Below are 13,322 nucleotides of genomic sequence, written 5' to 3'. Positions count from 1 at the left end.
CCGGAAACAAATTGATTTTTTTTTTTTTTTCAAGGAGAAATAGACTCCTGGTTGAAAAATGCCTCAACCATAAAATAATTTATGATTCAGACTGTATAGAAAAACTGAGCCGCAATAACGAAGTATGAGGATTTTTTATTCTCTGAAGCCACTTTTGTAATTCTTCATATTTAGTTCACTTTGTGTGTGTGTTTGTGTGTGTGTGTGTGTTTACTGAAGCAAACCTGAATAAAACTGATCATGATTTCCTGTTAGAACATTCTCTACAGTAAGAATGACTCATGGATGCATTATTTATCACACGTACACTGAATGGACCAGACAGTTTGCTCTCTGCATTGAACCGATTCCCAGAGAGCTGCACGTGGAGGCGCTGCAGCTCGGTGGGGTCAGTCAGGGGTCAGGGGGTCATGGGGTCAGGGGTCTCGCCCACGCTAATCCCTAAGCCACCACTGTCTGATACAAGCTCTTCTACAAGACGTTGCTATTTACGAAAAAAGACAAAAACTAAGATTCATGTTAGGAATAACAGAAAAATTGCAGGTATCTCAATATTTAGAAGTATCTTCATAACCCGCTTCTATTTACCGTTAAATAAAATGAAAAATATAGACAGAAGCACAAGGGAGCAAATATTTTACTCGCTCAACAAAGGGTTAAGAATCCATTTAATCACTGTGAAACATGAATCAATGTAGAATTTTGTGACTTAACCACAACAGCAGGATCGAGTCTGATATCCAATTTTGCTAAATATTAAATTCTGAAAATAAATTCTTGACCAGCTTTTGCCAAATCTTAAGAAGCCTTTGTCAGAGGTAATCTGGGGAATTCATGCTGGAAAATGCAGCTGACGTGCTCCACAACAGCTCTGTCATTTATTGATGCACATATTGGGAAATAGAATGTTCTTCTGAACACTGATTTTAACTGACAGCTTGAAACATCACTCATTCTCTACCAGTTTTAGCTTCACTGGCACCTCATCGACCCTTTGCATGAGAACATGCAGGTCATCTGAAAATTAGTCAGTTTAAGAAAGAAAACAAGTGAACTGTTTTTACTCACAGTCTTTATTTAAAACATTGTAGACCATAAAAATTAAAAACACAGTGATCAGAACTCACAGCTTAAGCGTCACACATGTCGGAATTCATAAATATAAAAAAAGTTTCCTTTCTTATTTACAAAATCTCCACTTGAATAAATATAAATTTATACAAATATACATTTATACTTTCAAGAACTGGACTGAAGTTCACTTTCCAATCCCTTTTTCTAGGGAGCTTTATACGTGGTTTGAGGAGCTTTTTGCTCGTTTTCTTTGGCAAATGCTTCAGAAATAAAAGGCACATGCATGTTGTGCATAGAACTGTTTCCAATCTGAACCCCTTTCTATGGCAGAAACATGGACACGATGCAGGTTTGCTACACAGTACAAAATAGAGAATGTCGAGTGTCTCTTCGAGAAATCGATGTGATTTTAGATGTGAAGAGAAGGAAACGCGATGAGCCTCTCTGACACTGTTGTGTGGCCATGTTCTCTGAATCCTCGTGACGTTTTTTCCACTCGGGAGCCTTTTTCAGAAGCAGCTCCCATCTCCGTCGCGTCTCGTCCCCGGGGATCTTTTATTGTTGGTACAGTGATGCGACACATCTGGTAACATGTTGGCGACAGGCTGTAATATCCGTCCACTCAAACACACTCTATGACCTCTAATTCACTGACAAGTCCTGTCGCCCTTCCGTCTCTCTAAAACGAGTCCGTCCGTCTCCTGGCGAACACGGCAGACATGCTTTTCACGATGCCCTTGAACCTCAGGGGCCTCTTGGCTGTCGGCTTGGCGTCCTTCATCCTGTCCACCAGGCCGTGAAACACCATGAGCACGCTGTGGTAGTTCTCGGCCGCCGACACCTCGTAGAAGTGGCAGTCGGCGTTGAGGGCCAGCAGGCGGCCCTCCTCGCTCAGCACCGTCCGCCGGTGGTGCAGGTCCCGCTTGTTTCCCACGATCACGATGGGCGTCTTGTCGGCGCCGGGGCAGTCTTTGGTGGACTTGATGGTGTGGACGAGCCTGCTGACGCTGTTGAAGCTGGCCCGGTCGCAGATGCTGTAGATCAGGACGTAGCCGTCCGCCCACCGGACCTTCTTCTCAAAGAGCGGCGTCTCGGCGGAGAAGTCCTGCAACGTGACGCGGGTCAGTGAACGCCATGGAGTTCATTTATTTACAGAAATCTCTGCTAACAGTGACTTCTAGACGAGCCTGGAAGTCCAGAAAATCAACTACAAGAACGGAGAGAAATATATTTTGAGTCTACAAACAAGGGTTTAGAGCTTTTGCGGGAAAATCATCCAACCACATAAGTTGTAACTTCATTCCCTTTCTTGGAAACACATAATAAAAAGTTATATTAGATGAAGTAGCAGTCTATCAATCACGACAGATTTTCTGAAAATCCTCACATCCTACCTGAATAAATCCAGTCAATCTAGTAATAAACTGATTAACTCTCTGCCGTCTTAAAATAAACATAGATCCTGGGATCTTCTTACCTCAGAATAAGGAGCATCCCAGATATTCAGTGTGACCTCTCTCCCATCCAGAATGAAACTGTGGCTGTAGATGGATTCTGCAAAAAGAAAAAGAAAAGAAAAGCTCAGACAAAAGTTGGGGCCATTTCAGAAATGCATGTAAATATCTTGCAAAAATAAACAGGAGACTTACCAATATCTCCATACTCTCCAATGAATCTCCTGGTCAGCAGGCGCACAGTCAGAGCTGGAAAACAAGAAGCGTGAATGGCGTTAATGGACCGTGTCAAACAGAGGGGAGAGAGGGCTTCAGCCTGTCCGCTCAAACGTGACTTCACCTGATTTTCCGACGCTCTCTGTGCCCAAAACTACAATGTTGGCTTCCATGTCGGGAGAGTGAGCTCCATGAGAGGCTGCTGTGCTGCTGCTGCAGCCCGACAGCGGCTATTATAGCGCAGACAGGTGGGCGGAGGAAACTAACAGAAACAGAGCAACTATCGTTTGGCCCTCACGTGGCTTCACACGAGAAAAAAAAAAAAAGGTCCCTTATTGCATTCTCACGAGACCACTCTTGTCTATTTATTTTCTTAAATTTAGTTATTGCTTCACAGTTGACCCTTGAACCATAGAGGGAGATTTTTTTTAGTTTTTACTAAAAAGATGGAAACTTTCGTTTATTTTAAGGGGTATTTTAAGATTATGGAGAACATTCACACAATGCAATAAAGAAAGGCATTATAGATAAAGTAAAAGCTCAATTTCGATTAAAAAAAAATAACAATTTGTAAAACCTATTGTTTATTGGAAAGCCTAAGCAAGAAAAAGTGTTTTAAGTCCTCAGGAACACTGAGTAAACCTCTTCCTCTAGACCTCGGGGGTCTGGATTTGACTTAGACACAGTTTGTCTGAAAAATATTTGGTTTAATGAATCCAGGTTTTTCAATTGAACCATCTTGCTGAAAAAAACTTTAAAAATTCAGCTTTATAGCAAGGCATGAATACTGTAAAAGATATCATTAGTTAGTTAGTCCAGTAGAAAAAGTTTGTGAAAAGTGTAGATCTGAATTACCTAATCCTAGTTTTGTAAAAAAATAACTTAAAAGTTCTGTTTTGTCTTTGCGGTGTTGTTGTAAGAATCATGGTCAGGCTGAATGAGTATGATTCTTTTTCAAAGAATTCAGTTGTGGGTCCAGGTTCAGTTTGAAGAGTAAATCATCTACTTCTAAAGTCTCCATCAGGATGAAAGAACTCAAAAGTTATTAAAGGAATATGAGTCTGACTATAAAGAACAGATATATTTTGAAGACTCCTGGTCAGTTTTAAGACTTAAGTGAAATTTAAAATGTGGGTTTAAATAAAAAGCACAGATCATATGTTCAGTGTGTAACTGAGAGAAACTGTGTCTGAATCTGGTTTAATGAGATAAAAGTTATAGTGATTCATTTATATGGATCATACTGTGATGCAAACATGGCCGAACACCTCAAAGGTGAACCCAGCTGGCAGGCCAACATTACACTGCAGTCTTGTATTTTGTTGACATGTACTGTATTTGCATCTTTTGTTTTCAGCCTGTAGTTTATTCACTGCTGTGTTGTTCCATGCAACCAGAAGGGGGAGGTAGATTTCAATAGATGATTTCTTCAGCAGTCGGGTTTATTTTCCTTCCTGGAGCCAGAAAAGGCAGAGCAGCTGGACTGGACACTGATTGGTGGAACAAGAAACGACCCTCACATAATTGGCTGTGAGTACAGTCACACTGTAACACACACATTCCTCTGTGTCTGGGGGCGGGGGTGGACTTTTATGGTCATTTGTGTGTGTGTGTGTGTGTGTGTGTGTGTGTGTGTGTGTGTGTGTGTGTGTGTGTGTGTGTGTGTGTGTGTGTGTGTGTGTGTGTGTGTTACCAAAATTCAGTTTATACTGAGTCCACTTTACCATATTTTCTCAATTCTCTCCTTACTGAAATCTCCAGGTTCCTACATTTCAAAGTGAGATCTTGGTCTGAGGTTTCGTAGAACATCAGCTAATGTTCTGGTTTACACTGAGTCACTGTTTTGTCCTCTCAAGTCACATAAAAGCACCTGTGTGTGTGAGTTTTGTCTTTATCTTATCCAGCTTTACTTACTCCCCTGTGTGCTGCAATTTCCTGCTTTAATCTGATCTCTCCCATAACCTCATTTCTTGTCTGAGCATATGCATATTGCATCAAGGGAGATATTGGTTTATTTTGTTTGTTTGTTTTAAAACCACGCTCATCGCTAACTTGGTGTGACTGTAAGATTCACCTTTACTACTGAGCTATTTTGTCCTCTTTGTCAAAGCCAGTTTTTTTTCGCAGTGAGAAATGTTTTGTTGTGACAGAGGCCGAAGACGCTCCAGTAAAATCAGATCACAGACCCTCTTCATATCGTCTCTGGTATCATTTCCTCTCTCTTATCTCATGTCTGTAATATAATACTGTGACTGGAACCAGAAGGCAGGCGTAAGCAAACATCAACTTCTGCTTTCTCAACGCAAACCATGACTATTGCATTGTGGGATGCACATGTTCATCATTTATTCAGCATATTTGTAAGTGGGAGATGTCTATGCTTGTAATATACAACATTTATGTTTGGTAATTTATAGATAGAAAGAGAAAAGAGGAGGAACACACATGAAAAAGTGCTTCACATCAACTTAAAGTAGAAGTGTTTATTGTTATGGGAGATGTTGACATCTGTGTCCAATTAAAAGCAAGCAGTAAATAAAGTCGTCATGCATGAAATTACTTTCGTGAGATAGACTGGCACAAAGGTTATTCGATAAAATGAATACATCATCATTAATATCAGGTTTGGATGCACGATACCGCTGCAGAAAAAAAACGAGGAATTAATTAATGAGTGGAAATGTATTCACAGTTGAATGAACGAGCGTTTATCAACTAGTCACTTTTTTTTATAATGATTTGAATAAACCAGGCCTCATTTTTCCCAGACTGTTAGAAACAATGACCTTTATCATCGCAGCATGTATGTGTGAAATTCGGCACAGATATTGGAGGTACACTAAGTTTCCTGGACAGTGAGGGTGCTACACTCATGAAAATTCATGCTCTGGTGACGAGAAATGCTTTCTGTCCTGCAGCATGAAATTCAGATGGAAACTGTCTCAAAAACCAATATTCACCAGAAATCAGGGAACTTCATTTTTGGAAATGTTGCTCATTTTAAAATCCCTGAAGTGAATACTTTGAATAAATGAATCAGGTAATTGAGACTGAGTGATGATACTGTTTGTGTTTAAAACCTTTTCAATTCATATTTGTTGACCAATTTGATTCTTCTTCTGCGTAAAGATTCTTCATTGTCCTCTGCAAACACTGACATTACTTTGAACAAGACCCCAGAGTTAGATGTTCATGGAACATAACCTATTTCACATTATCTTAAGCCGTTTAAATGATGTAAAAGAAAAAGAAACAATTTTAGCAGTAACATTGTTTCATTTTCTTTCTCTTTTTACACTTAATTAAATTAATGTGCATGTTAAAGTCCAAATATCAGAGTTCAGTGCCTGGCTTTGACATGTGGTGTATGAGTGTTTGTGCATGTTTCATTTATATAGCTGCATATAACATAACTGATTCGCAATCCTTAATACTCCGTTTCATAAAAAGTTGGCGTACCTATATAGGTTAACACTAGCCATTATGGATTCACATTGAAACTCATATTTTGGCATCAGAAAATAGAGAAATTAAACCTCTGCCATTTTTATTGGTGCATTAGTTATATAGCACGTCCTCGGCAAGGTCTTTTCATCAAAGGCTGTTCCACAGGAAGCTGCCTCGCCTGTGTGTGCTTATGCAAATAAATCTTCTTAGGGACTTAACTTATACTCACTTTATGTGTGTGATAATTCCACGTTTCCTGTTTCAGAGGCTCTGATAGGAAAATAAACTGAAAACTATCCTCCACGTAAATGACATGGATGGTGCACCGTATTTATTTATACGTACACTTGATTTGCAATTCCATTTCAAATTTGCCACTTTATCGAAAAAGAGCCTAAAACGAGCAGAGAGTTGGAAATCATCTTCATATTAAAGCTGACACTGTGCATATTTTAACAAGTATTTCCCAATATTAGTCTGTTAGAGCTGAAAAATCTGGAATATCCAGAGTCTGTTTGAGCAAAGGGACATATGAGTTAGCATAGTCTGAATATATTTTTCAGCCTGCTGGCCAAGAGGATGTTAACATGGTGGCTGACAGTCTTTTTTTTATATAATGATTATTATTCTTGTTAAATCCAATAGTCAGCCAGTTTCTGAGTTCTCCTTTGGTCTGCAGCAATCTCCTGAGAGAGCGATCTGGCTCTCAGACAGTTAAATACTTTATATTAGGTGCTGGCCAGGGAGCATAAAGTGAGTCTTTAGAGTTTTACCAGTACAACACTAACCTGATAAGAGCAAGAGGAGTGAATAAAATAAGGAGAATTGGTCACTGTGATATGTAAGCTCGGAGGAAAGGGGGGGACTTCTCTGACAGTAATTCACCACAAATGCTCCTTTTCACACGAGATTTATGCCGTGAATTCAAAGTCAGAGCATCTATTGATGTTAAAATCTGAAAGAAACAAGACTAAATGCTGATAAGACTAACACGTGGCTGCATAGGGACATTTAGAGTAATCATTTCTACATAAAGACAGATTATAACTCTTTGGCTAAATTGAGGCATCCGATTTACTAACTGGAGTTTAGGAAAAGAGGCTTTATTATTGATAAACGTGTCACTGATAGTAATCCAGCTCTGTTCTCTGACCCATTGGCCACCTCAACGTCCACATGCCTTCTGGTTCACTACAAGAATCTTCTATCTTCACTTGGTGTAGTCGGGCCTGCATGTGACTACATCAAAGAGACAATGACAACTGAATCTGTTCATTTTTTTCACAGAACTTAGAAAAATTTAAATCCGCTTGGTTACTTTGCTGGTAAACAATCACAACAAAACCATCAAGACTGATGTTTTAATATCCCGCTGTTCTACCAACCAGTGTCAGCAAAGTAACCTTTTTTAGCCGAGCTCCTCCAGGCTTGCATTTCCAGTTTTCTCCACCAGATGATGCATTGAGTCATTGAAAAAAGTAGGATAAGTTAACATAAAATTGATCAACAAGCCCAGAGCAGTCATATTTCCACAGTGCACTTATAGAGAACAATAAATATGAACAATCGGACTAAAATTAATTATGGTGAAAGTGCAGTTTCAGCCGCGCGGTCTTCATATTTCAAACCCCACGGATGCAGCAGACGTATCCATGCAGGCAAAGACAAATGGATCATTTAAGTCTGCAACGAGACGAGTATTTCTGCAGGGCTACTGATGCCAGTTTGTTGCAGCTGATTAAACTGAAGGCATCTATCATTACTCGCCACTTCTCCGCTCATGCTCTCATTAGACAGCTGCGATACCGGACCAGAGGAGGGGGGAGAGCGCGGCCATTAGCATGTCATTTCCCAGACAGGAAGGAAGCCTTCAGAATCACACCGGCAGAATTACAGGATGAGAGTCAGAAACCAGGACACCTTTTATATTCACACACTGAAGCAATCCCTCCTCCATCCTCTCCAGGACTGGCAGGGAAAAGGCAAGCGAAGGGGCCTCTCGCAGCAAAATCTAGGAAATATGAAGACTGGTTATTTTAAAAAAAAACTAAGATCTTTTAGACTGTGTTCAGTATATTTGCACGCGGTTGTAAATAGAACAAGTATGAGCTGTTTTTGTTCAGCATTTCCACATAAATACTGATTAAAATGTGATTTAATGCTGCATCTCTCCCATCCTGCTTCGTCTGAGTTTATCAGCCGACCATATGTTCACATGTTGCATCCATTTTGGCTGCATTTGACTGGAGGAAGGGTCGTGTGCTTCCTCAGAAAAGTGCCGTCTGAATATTTCATGGTATAAATATGGTAAGTGGTTAGTAATGGCCCCTGAAAACCTCTTCAGAATTATACATAATGTGTTCTCCATCAATCCCATGTTGCCACTCAACTCATGCCACAGAACCCTTTCCAGCCATAAACTACTTTTATTTTATATAACTACATATTGAGCAACACAATGTTAGAAAAAACGTTGGATTTTTAAAGAAACCAAATGTTGCAAAGTCAACCATTAAATCTAAATTAGTCGGGAAGATTAAAAATTAGCAGGCCATTTAGTAAACTGAATGATTTTGATCTTTGTATGAAAGTACCTTCTCCCTAGGTTATAATTTAACTGCAGGTCTGGGGAGACTCATATTTCCACTGTTTATTCTGTTTGTGCAGACAGAAAAATTTGCATTTCCCTGCTTGTTTGCATGAATTTCTTCTTGTTCCTGGATTTTCTCGTTAGAGGTTGCCACAGAATCATCTTTATTCCAGTATCCCTTTATGTCCTTCCTTCCCGCATCCATGAATCTCTTCACAAACTTTCTTCCTCCTCTTGCTCAGATTGTCTGTTCTCAGCCTCTTTTTTCCCATATCCAGCAATCATTTCTCCTACACATATGAAAAAAAAAAAACCTCAACCTCATGTCTTTAACTTTCCCTCCATACCGTCCGTCATGATTTGCATTATATACAAAGCTGCGGTATTTCCCATACTCGACAAGACGTGGTGGGTTTTGCAGAGGATATTATCAAGTATTAGAACCGGACTTTATCTGAACAAGTGGTAAAATTTGCTCTGAAATCAAGAATGGCAATGATTAAGCCCAGAAAACTCACATGCATATCTTGTGCTGTGCTGGGCAAAAAAAAAAAAATCTGCAAGTGAATTATCTCTTTAGTCCCATGAAATCATCTTAACTCTGGATGGCCTCCAGTGACAGAGAGTCTTTTGGATGTGGTGCCCAATTAGTCAGCTTTTCAACGTGAATTATCAGCCCTCCACAAGCCAAACGCGGACAATCAAAATGTCAGTGACTAAAATATCTTTCCGGCAAAATGAGCAACGGAATCTGCTGAGTGATGAGACGAAGCCTGGAGAAGGGCGTCGGTGTTTACTACGCAGTGCTGTCGGTGCTGCAGAGTTCTGGTTTTGCACGTCAAACCTCACGGTGCGGACGACCTCGCCCTTCCTAAACAAAGCTCTGCTTTGACTTCCCCTTTGAGTTCAGAACGGCGACATCTGATTTATGAGTCTGTTCCCCTGTAGCTCCCGTTCAAATTGAGCTACAGCGAGAAGGCTGTAATTAAATAGATTAGAGGCTTTCTGTTGATTCAGATTTTCAGAAAAATCGCGTTATGAAATGCAGAGTTTTTACTCCCGCAGTTTTCCCGCTTTAATTTGTGGGATCGTGGGTTTGCGTTTTTGAATGAAGCTCAGTTTTAATGCAGTGTTAAAAGAGAGATGGAGAACTCCGATGTTCTTTTCAGGCCAGTTATCATTTGAGTACGCAGGAACTATCATGTTCCCTGTTGTTATCTGTATATTAAAACTGACTGTTTATCTAATACTCTCTCTCGTGCATGATGTCTTCTCAAATTTCCTCATATTCTCTCCCCGCTCTGTTGATGCTCTTTAATAGTTTGACCTGGATAATTATGGCCTCCGGTCAAGAAAATTAAGAAAAAGCATCCAGTTTTATAGAATATTCTAGTATTTTCAAATGTGTGTTTCTGATCTTCATGACTTACATCCAATTAACACACCTGTCCATCAAAGCACAAACACAGAAAAATGCACATGCATCTACAGTCACACAAATTAGTTTCAAAAGCTTGATCTGGGAAAACAAAGAAAGCTACATCAGAATCAAAATACCTGGAAACTTGGAAACTTGATTCAGGCCATAAACAAACATGTCTTCTGTATTTAGTAACAGTCTCCAGACCGTAAAAGTCCGGCATGTGATTTCTGTTTATGATTGCCTGAATTGTTTTCCTGAAACTTCTTAACTTAAGCTACACTGTGTACAAAAAATTCCTGTGATAATCTCTGTAAGCCCTCACCCCCGAGACTCAGTTAGTGTGGCGAACATGGGATTATTAGAGATAATACGAGAGCACACAGTGTTTTCACAGTGTAATTTTTTTAAATATATATATTTATGATTCACAACATTAATAAGCTCTGAAACCAGATTCATAAGAATCAGCAGCGTGAGCGCCGTCCCTCCAGGTCATTCATGTCCATGACTTCATAGCGTTTTGACTGTGGCGTCTCGCTTCGGGAGCTACTTCTCCGTGTTTGCATATATTGTTCTGACAGGCAAATGGTGGCCGATGTGAGGGTGAAAAAAAACAAAAAAAACGTCAACGGTCCAAGTCTGCCAGAAACGTCCTGTCAAAGGTTCCCCTGGGCGATCTGTTCTGTCCTACCATTGTTTCCATCCCAGACCCACTGTAACTTAAAACTTTAGGATTTTTTTTTTCCCATGCTCAGCTGGTTCAGTGATTTGCCTCTGCTGACTCTTTGTGTGTGTGTGTGTGTGTGTGTGTGTGTGTGTGTGTGTGTGTGTGTGTGTGTGTGTGTGTGTGTGTGTGTGTGTGTGTGTGTGTGTATTCCATCCAACTGGCCCGGCTGGTTTCAGCCGCTTTGCATGTCAATGAATTGGTGCGACGTGGCAGATTTTCTGTGGCATGAAGCAGGTTCGACCCGCTGTCTGAAACATCCTCATCGACCTAAATGCAGCCGTACGTTTTAACAATACGACAGCTGGGCGGATCGCGTTTCCTCTGTAATTCAGTGCATTCCTTGGCGTCGCATTTACAAAGGTCAACCGAATTGACGTTGAGCTCTTCAAGTCCGTGTAACAAGGTATGCGCGCGTCTCTGTTGGTTTTATTTACGGCGGGGACAGAAGTGGAACGCGTCGCTCTATATGTGCCGTGTCTGACACCCTCTCCCCAGCGGCGCCGACGATATTACTCTATTTTCAATCCGCACGACGCCCTCTCTATTGATAACAGGGTAAAAATAGAGAGCGGCGAAGCAGCATGAAACGGTTTAAAATGTAGAACAGACAGCAGCGGGCTATATTTAGAAGAGACACAATCACAAAAAGTGCCTCGTGACATTTCGCTAACTCCCCATTGAATGCCATTTGACTGTCCTCACATCCATGCAGTATTTATGTGCCCCGAAGATCTGCACTGATGTCTGAGGACACAAAGTGAGAGTTGCTTCACTTTTGCTCACTTTAGCTGGAAGCCGGGAGATTAGACCTGCAGTTGTTGGGCTTACACTCTCGACCGTAACGCAAAACAATGAGGACTGATGTTGCGTTGGGAACTCAGCTGATCCATCGTCTCACAAAAAATCAGTAGATAAATGACAAAAATTATCGAGACTCAAATAATTCAACACAGAGATTAAACAATGCAGGTAAACTCAATTATCAGTAGATGTTACTACTGCATATTTGGTAATGCTATTTGTTGCTAAGCAATGCTGCATGAAGTGCGGCTATTTTCAGAGTTAATTACAATGAAGTTTGCTCGTTTCATCAGTAGAAAGGCTGTTTTTCATGTAGATTAGTGAACTTGAGTGACGTCAAATCAGCTTCTGCAACCTCTCAGAAGCTCCTGACTTGTTGTGAAATTTCCTGCTGTACGGTTTCAGAAGTATTAATATGGCAACATGGCTTCCTCCAGAGGAGCTGCTTTACTGCAGCTGTCAGGAATACAGTAAAAAATAAATAAATAAATGAATAAACAAGAACAAGAAGCAAGCTTTTCATGACATACGAGGTCATCTGAGAAGATCGCTGTTGCGGCTCACCCGTCACCTTGATGACATCCACCCGCCTCACCCACACACCCTTCTGCATTGCGGGTGATCGCACCCGCCCGTCACACACCTCCTTCAACCTGCTGGTTCATCAGGGAGGAGACGGCAGAGTCTCCGGGCCAGGAGCAGCAGGCTGAAGGAAGGCTTCACCATCCAACTAGCCAATAAAGACAACTTTAACCTTGATCTTGAAAACTGATAATACCAGGACAAGCAGAAATATTGTGAATTTAACTTATAGTTCTTTCGCTTTGTGAAAGATAAAACACGACTTTCGGCCGGAGCCCCTGCTCACCACGCCAAACAGGTTCAGGAAAGCAGGAAATCCATCTGAAGGAGCAGGGTTTCCACTAAGAACTGCTCTCCCAGCGGTGTGCGTGTTTTCCTGAGCGCTGTCCTCTGCGGAGGCAGCTCCCCGCAGGTAAAATTCCAGCTCAGCTGAGCCGCTCTGATTGGCTGGATGATGCAGCGCCCGAGGCCAGGCTGACAGGGCATCGGTCTGAAAGAGACAGCTGTGAGTCCAGAATAAAAAAGAGAAGCTGCTTCTCTTCGGGAACATGCTGTGAAAACCATGCAGAACCGGTTTCTGTTATAGAAATACATAGAAGTAGGAAAGAAAATCTACAACATACGTGCTTGGCTGAATCAAAGTGATCTACTGGCAGGAGTTTAGAAGCAGGAGAACCTGTCAGAAACAGATACAATTTTCTTAATCAAAAAATAAACAAGCATAAAACCAAAAAACACTTCCTTGGCAACATCTAATTGATTGTGCTTTTTTTTTTAATATAAGCTAAGCTTTTAACTCTTCTGAACAAATCAACATACCAGCTTTACAAGTGCTGAAGTTTCAGAATTGTTTTTCACTGCACTTTGGACAAATCGAGGCCTGCAGCTGTTTCCTGCCAAGATATTTTGATTCCAAATCAAATTTAAAAGCTACATGTAATTTATTGTCTGAAATGAAGCACGCTGCTTAAATGTGCTTTTTTTTCCCTCTCTCCCAGTCATTTTCCA

At 40.8% G+C, this 13,322-nt stretch overlaps 1 protein-coding gene across 1 annotated transcript; it reads right to left on the bottom strand.

Moving 5' to 3' along the window:
- Nucleotides 1-1,144: 1,144 nt before the first annotated feature.
- On the bottom strand, nt 1,145-2,944 carry LOC115392001 (ras-related and estrogen-regulated growth inhibitor-like protein). Its single transcript, XM_030096471.1, has 4 exons — nt 2,869-2,944; nt 2,724-2,777; nt 2,552-2,628; nt 1,145-2,179 (listed from the first exon to the last, which is right to left on the bottom strand). Exons 1-4 carry the CDS (start codon nt 2,915-2,917, stop codon nt 1,754-1,756), a joined length of 606 nt encoding a protein of 201 aa, XP_029952331.1. The 5' UTR covers nt 2,918-2,944; the 3' UTR covers nt 1,145-1,753.
- Nucleotides 2,945-13,322: the final 10,378 nt, after the last annotated feature.

The sequence above is a fragment of the Salarias fasciatus genome, chromosome 7, assembly GCF_902148845.1.
Source record: "Salarias fasciatus chromosome 7, fSalaFa1.1, whole genome shotgun sequence".
Taxonomy (NCBI): Eukaryota; Metazoa; Chordata; class Actinopteri; order Blenniiformes; family Blenniidae; genus Salarias; species Salarias fasciatus.
This window is presented reverse-complemented; position numbering and strand designations above follow the sequence as displayed.

Bases quoted from the DNA above. Each gene is read 5' to 3' on its own strand.
- LOC115392001 (XM_030096471.1), bottom strand. From the start codon at position 2,917: ATGGAAGCCAACATTGTAGTTTTGGGCACAGAGAGCGTCGGAAAATCA. The intron at 2,778-2,868 runs GTGAAGTCACGT...CTTGTTTTCCAG, and splicing joins AGAGAGCGTCGGAAAATCAG to CTCTGACTGTGCGCCTGCTG. The intron at 2,180-2,551 runs GTAAGAAGATCC...GTCACGTTGCAG, and splicing joins GGGATGCTCCTTATTCTGAG to GACTTCTCCGCCGAGACGCC.